Below are 6,958 nucleotides of genomic sequence, written 5' to 3' on the forward strand. Positions count from 1 at the left end.
GGGAGCTTGGATCAAAGCAATCTTGAGCTTATCAAAGGCCTCCATGCACTCTACACTCAAATCAAATTCCACATTCTTTTGCAACAATCGAGAGAGAGGTAGTGCCACCTTACTAAAGTCCTTAATGAATCGCCGGTAAAAACCTGCATGGCCAAGAAATGCATGGACTTCCCTCACAGAAGAGGGGTAAGGCATACTAGAAATAACATTGACCTTTTTTGGATCAACATAGATCCCTTAATTAGAGACAATGTGCCCTAAAACAATACCTTGTCTAACCATAAAATGGCATTTCTCAAAATTTAACACAAGGTTTGATTTAGTACACCTCTCTAATACTTTTGCAAGATTGTCTAGACAAAGATCAAAGGAATCCCCATAGACACTAAAATCGTCCATGAACACCTCCATGCAATGCTCCAAAATATTCGCAAATATACTCATCATACACCTTTGGAACGTTGCCGGTGCGTTGCACAAGCCAAATGGCATTCTTTTATACGCATACGTTCCGAAAGGGCATGTGAAGGTAGTTTTCTCTTGATCTTCCGGAGCAATGTGGATTTGAAAATATCTGAAATAGCCATCTAAGAAACAGTAATGAGATTTACTGCATAGGCGATCAAAAGAGATTTTTGATGAAGAGATTTTTGATGGTATAGAATTTCACAAATGAAATCTCGTTGCAAGTATAGTTTCTAAACCAACAAATAATCCTCTCATGCAAAAAATTGTTTGTCATAAGTACAAACCCCAATAAAAATAACCGAAGTATTCAAACCACGGGTCATCTCTCAAAGGAATTGCAGGGAAGTGTTCTTGCTATTGGTTATGGATAGTATATTTTGGGGTTTTGGATAAGAGACATGAAAGATAAATTGCAAAAGGGGTAAACTAATAACTAAGAAAGCTCTTGGCAAGGAATGAGAATTAGAAGTCCTATCCTCATTATCATCATCAATTGTGATAAAAATTGTCTATTGCTCCCACTTAGTCAACCTCTAACTATGAAAGAAAGTCAAGTGGATAAATCAGCTTGAGTTCACAAGTCCTAGTCAAATCATAGTGAAAGACTAGCTTTAGTGAACTTCAAGTCAACTAGCAACTTCCAATTATCAATCAACAAAAGAGTTTGATAACTCAAGAGTCTCTAATTACTCAACCAAAGCCAAGAGGAGAAAAATCTATACTAACATCCTTCCAAGCATTTAATCAAACACTTGGAAGGCATAAAAGGAAAGCAAAATAAGATTGCAAGAAAAGTAGATCTACAACTACTAATTGCAAGGAATTAAACATCAACAATTCAAATCAACAATAAAAGAAATAAAAAATGAAATTGCATAAAGAGAAGTAGAAGAAACAAGATTGCATCAACAATAAGGTAAACAATTACAAGAATTCAAATGCTAAACTAGGAAAGCAAAGGTAGAAGAACAAGAAATTGTAAAGGAAAAGTAAATCAAAGCATGAATTAAACCTAGATCTAAGAAATTCCAATCTACCTCTAACCTAATTTTAGAGAGAAGAGAGAGCTTCTCTCTCTAGAAACTAACTAAAGCATCATCCCAAACTCAACTATGTGTGTCCTCCCTTGACTCCTCTTGATTTCTGCTTGTAATAGGCTCTGGAATGAGTTAGATTTGGGCCTGGGAAGCCCAGAAATTGCCCCCAGCGTTTTCACTTTAATGAGGTCACGTGCGAGTATCGACGCGCACGCGTGGGTCACGAGTACGCGTCGTTTGGCATTTTTGCTCTCCACGCGTACGCGTCATGTACGCGTACGCGTCGCCATGCGACTTCATATTCCATGCGTGCGCGTCAGCTACACGTGCGCGTCGATGAGTGCATCCCAAATCCTTGATTTTCCATGGTTTCTCCACTTTGCATGGTTTTCTCTTCACTCCTTGGATCCATTCGTAACCTTTTCAATCTGAAATCACTAACACACACATCAAGGCATCTAGTGGAACCAAATGTGAATTAAAATTAACCAATTAAGGGCCTAAAAAGCATGTTTTCACACTTAAGCACAAATTAAGGAGAATTTATAAAATCATGCTATTTTATGGAACAAATATAGAAAAAGGGTGATAAAATCCCCTAAATTCAGTATAGAATGCACCACCAAATAATGGTGCATCAACTATCATAAGAATCATCTTCCAATGATTCTATTTTGAATCTTAGGGACACTCCTTTCTTTTTTGTGTCTTGGGTGAAGTGTATGGTTTCATAGGCTAAACATTTTTCACTCAACTCATTATAGGTCATTTTGTCAATTGTTACTCTCAACTATGATAGTACTTTTGGTTTTTCACTCTTTTGTAAGGCTTCTAAGAATTTTTCTCAGTAGCACCTGCTCATAATGAGCCATTCTTATAGCATCCAAATTATTTACTAGTGATTAATCTTTTATAATTAATATTTAAAAATATTTATTTAAAATTAATAGCAATTTGGTTTTTCCTATCATAATAATTAATAATAGGTTTAATTATTCTGTCGATACCTATAGTTTCACTGAATTTTCAATTAGGTCCCTATACTTTTTTTTCTTTTCAATTGGGTTTCTATACCATATTAAATTTTATAATTAAGTCTCTACGGTGACAAAAAAATTAATGTTAACAGAATATTCATTAAATAAAGGAATATACAACCTATAAAACAAGAAACACCTAAATCTTATTTCCTAAATTACAGAAAAACCCTTTACTCAAAGGCACCACGACTCTCCTCCCTTCTCAACCCATCAATCCCACTCTTGGCAGCATCCCATTTCCCTTTCTCTTCCAATAACCCACACTTCTCAGCTTCCAATTTAATGTTTCTCTTCATAAGATCCTCAACAACACCTCTCTGATTAGTCCATTTCTTCTTCTCTTCCAAGAGTTCAGACTTTTCAAACTACAACTGCATGTTCCTATCCCTAAGAGGCTCACTCACACCCTTCTCTTTTTCCAATTCATTCTTCATCTCCAAACAATGCATATACTTTCCAGCACCAATTGAATCAGAACCAACATTCTCCTCTTTCTTAGCCTCAACGACTATTTTTGATTTTTCATTTCTGAACTTCTTGTGCTGCAATTTAAGGGACGTGATTTCGTTATCCTTCTCTTGAATCGCCGCAATGAGGCGTTATTCCCTTTCAAGCAAGGCGCGTTCGACTCGGTCAAAATCGCGAGTGGTGGCTCGCAACTCGGACACGAGGCTGGGAATGGTGGTATCATTTTGGTTGGTGTGAGTGTCGTTTTGATTGGTGAGAGGCGAATTCTTTGAACATAGGACTGAAAGTGAGGCAAGCTAGTTCGAGCTCGACTCATTAATAGTTTGATAAGGAGAATTCATAAACTGGTAAGCCGAATTTGAATTTGAAATTGAGCTTATAAATTAAATAAGTTGAGTTTGAGCTTGGATAAGCTCAACTCATTAACTCATGAGTTAGCTTGATTATATATATAATATTAAAAGTTTAGATTGAATTCATGTAGAATATACGTATTAATAATTTAATATATATATAAAATAATAATATATAATTTTATATATATATATATATATTAATATTTTTATTTATTTAAAATTTTATAGTCATATTTTATAAATATAAAATATAAATAAAAAATTTATAATTAATAAATAAATAATATATAAAATTTATTTTTTAATATATATAATTATAATTTATTAATATAAAATTATAGATTATATTTTTATTATTTAAACCAACTCTAAGTTCGAATCAATTTATAAACTTTAATTAAACTGAACTTAAGTTTACAAAATAGACTTAATGAACCGATCTTTGAAACAAACTTCATTTTTGTAGCTCGCTCACTTCTAGCCTTATTTGGACACCCATTTGGGTATTACTTTACTTTATCACCTTGAAACTTCATCGAGCTCTTTGTCCTGTTAGCCATTTCTGCCTCAAGAGTCAAGATGCTGCTGCTTCAGTCCTCTTTGCATAAAGCCCTTTCCCTTTCATATGCCGTCTCTTATTCCACTGCTCTTCCCTCTAAAATTCCCACTCTCTCCATTGGATGTAGGGGTGTCACGTGCTTTCAGGGGCTCTCTGTCACGTGCTCCATCTCAAAGATCCATAGTTATGGCACCGTGGACTACGAGCGCAGACCCATCGTCAGGTGGAATGATATATACAAGAGAATATCGTTGATGCAGAACCCTGAAATCGGTTCCGCCGCTGTGTTAGAACAGTGGGAAGATGAAGGAAAGAGCTTTACTAAATGGGAGCTGTGTAGGGTTATCAAAGAGCTGAGAAAGTATAAAAGATATAAAAGAGCCCTTGAGGTAAGAATAATAAGGTATATTATCCAATGATTGATTTATTTATTTGGTACCTCTTTTCTGAATGGATAATGACATGCTTCTTATTTAGGAATTGAATGATGCTTTAGATGTTTTGATTATGTTACAATGAACAACCATGCCAGATGCACAAGAAAAATCAGCCATTGGTATAGAATACATATTAAAATACAAAATACTCATTAAAAATGAGTTAAAAAATATATAGCGGCTAATTTGGTGGCTGGTTTTTGGTGTGCTCGTAGCATTTTTGTATAACGAATGCCTGACTTCGCGTATTAGGTTATGGGATGTAGAGAGTAAGGCTCTTTGAGTATACAAATATGACGATAGAATTCGCAATGTTAACTGAAGCTAATAGGAGGAATTTGATTATCTTGTGCTTTGTTGTGGAAATATGCTAAACCAACAGTGTTTTCTGAATTTTCCTATATATATATATATTGAATGAAATCAAATCAATCATTTACAATATTTTGTCTCCCTAGCTTTAAGTATTTGTACAAGCATTCCTTTATTATCCTTTTGTATTGTAAATTATAAATTTTGCAATACTTACAATGCCATTTTTCCCACTTTTCTATTAAATGGAATGCTTCCTTTGAAATTTTGTGATTACAGATTTGTCTCTGCCTCATAATGTTTTAATATTAGCTGTTTATGAAAGCAATTTGTGTAATGTTACAGGTTTATGGTTGGATGAACAACAAACCAGAGAGGTTTAGTGTATCTTCAAGTGATGCAGCAATTCAGTTAGATCTGATTTCCAAGGTTCATGGAGTTTCGAGTGCAGAAGAGTATTTTCTGAGTCTGGCTGATAAGTTAACAGATAGAAGGACCTATGGAGCCCTTTTGAATGTATACGTGCGATATAGAATGAAGGAAAAGGCAGAGGCATTATTTGACAAAATGAGGAGTAAAGGTTATGCAGTACATTCGCTACCATTTAATGTAATGATGACTCTGTATGTGAACCTTAAGGTTTATGATAAAGTTGATATGTTGGCTTCAGAAATGAGAGGGAAAAACATACGGCTCGATATCTATTCATATAATATCTGGCTATCTTCATGTGGTTCTCGAGGATCAATAGAAAAGATGGAGGAGGTGTTTGACCAGATGGTGAAGGACCCGAAGATTGTTCCTAATTGGACTACATTCAGCACAATGGCTACAATGTATATAAATATGAATATGTTTGAAAAAGCAGTAGGCTGCTTAAGAAAGGTTGAGAGTAGAATCAAAGGCCGGGATAGAGTACCATTTCATTATCTTCTGAGCTTATATGGAAGTGTTGGAAAGAAAGACGACGTTTATCGTGTGTGGAGTACTTATAAATCAATGTTTGCCACTATACCAAACTTGGGATACCATGCTATTATTGCTTCTCTGGTTAAACTGGATGATATTGAGGGTGCAGAAAAAATTTATGAGGAATGGCTTTCAACAAGTTCGACTTATGATCCGAGAATAACAAACCTTCTGATAGGCTGTTATGTCAAGAAAGGCAATACTGACAAAGCTCTGGGTTTCTTTAGACAAATGACTGAGGGTGGTGGAATTCCGAATTCAAAAACTTGGGAGATTATTTGTTCTGGGCATATCGCTGATGAGAGGATTTCGGATGCTCTGTCCTGCTTTAAAGAAGCTTTTGTGGCCGATGTTTTAAACAAATGGAGACCAAGGGCGACAAACTTTTCTGCATTCTTTAAACTTTGTCAGGACAAAGATGATACTACAAGTGCTGAAGTGTTAACTGGGTTGTTGAGACAGTCTAGATTTATCAAGAATGAAGTTTTTGTGTCACTCATTGGCTTGTCAGAATCCGATGGTACCATCAACAATGGCGAATTGTGGACCGAAGTTGATACCGCGGATATAACTGATGATAACGATGATGGTGAAAATGCAGTTGATGACTCTCAAATGTTCAACCAATTGGAGAGTACCTTGTGATACACAATGTCTTTTTCCATTTGAAAAATGCAGAAAATGCATTGCTAGAAGTGTAGTTAGTCATTGAAGATGATCTTGTTCAGGATGCATAGTTTACATGACTAACCATGATAATGATGAGGAGGTAGCTAATGCTTAAAGTACAGAGCATGGAATTTATGTTGGCTTTTCAATTTCAAATTATTCATAAGGAAAGAGGCTTTATTAAACTGGTATCCATTTCTATCAAGGCCATTTTAAACAAACTAATAATATATGACCCTCCACCACCTTCCCAATTAGTGTTTGGAGAGAAATTCTTATCTACGGTGTTTTCTGCAGATATAGACAATTTTTGTAAATGTATCTTTAAGGGGATCATGCCTGCTAGGCTGGTGGAAATTATATTATTATTTTTTTAAAAAAAGCTTAGCTATATAGAATTAATAATATTTAGGGTCTGTTTAGATAGGTTTATAAGTAATTTTTTTTTAATTTTTAATTTATGAAAATGTATATTATTAATGTCTGATACAATTTTTAAAATTAAATTGTGACTTTTTAAGAAGCTATTTAAATACTTATGGAAAAATTAAAAAAATTTATTTCTCTCATAATAAAATTTTTTTTATTACATTTCGTTTAAAACAAGCACTTTTAGAATTAAAAAAATCGAACATAAAAACAT

The 6,958-nt window shown here is 34.5% G+C and overlaps 1 protein-coding gene across 1 annotated transcript; it reads left to right on the forward strand.

Annotated features, from left to right (window-relative positions):
• The first annotated feature begins 3,804 nt into the window (after window positions 1-3,804).
• Window positions 3,805-6,500, forward strand: LOC112765188 (pentatricopeptide repeat-containing protein At1g02150). The gene is made up of 2 exons (XM_025811069.3): window positions 3,805-4,317; window positions 5,023-6,500. The coding sequence occupies exons 1-2, from the start codon at window positions 3,949-3,951 to the stop codon at window positions 6,289-6,291; spliced, it is 1,638 nt and encodes a 545-aa protein (XP_025666854.1). The 5' UTR covers window positions 3,805-3,948; the 3' UTR covers window positions 6,292-6,500.
• Window positions 6,501-6,958: the final 458 nt, after the last annotated feature.

The sequence above is a fragment of the Arachis hypogaea genome, chromosome 17, assembly GCF_003086295.3.
Source record: "Arachis hypogaea cultivar Tifrunner chromosome 17, arahy.Tifrunner.gnm2.J5K5, whole genome shotgun sequence".
Classification (NCBI taxonomy): domain Eukaryota; kingdom Viridiplantae; phylum Streptophyta; class Magnoliopsida; order Fabales; family Fabaceae; genus Arachis; species Arachis hypogaea.

Bases quoted from the DNA above. Each gene is read 5' to 3' on its own strand.
- LOC112765188 (XM_025811069.3), top strand. From the start codon at position 3,949: ATGCTGCTGCTTCAGTCCTCTTTGCATAAAGCCCTTTCCCTTTCATAT. The intron at 4,318-5,022 runs GTAAGAATAATA...GTAATGTTACAG, and splicing joins GATATAAAAGAGCCCTTGAG to GTTTATGGTTGGATGAACAA.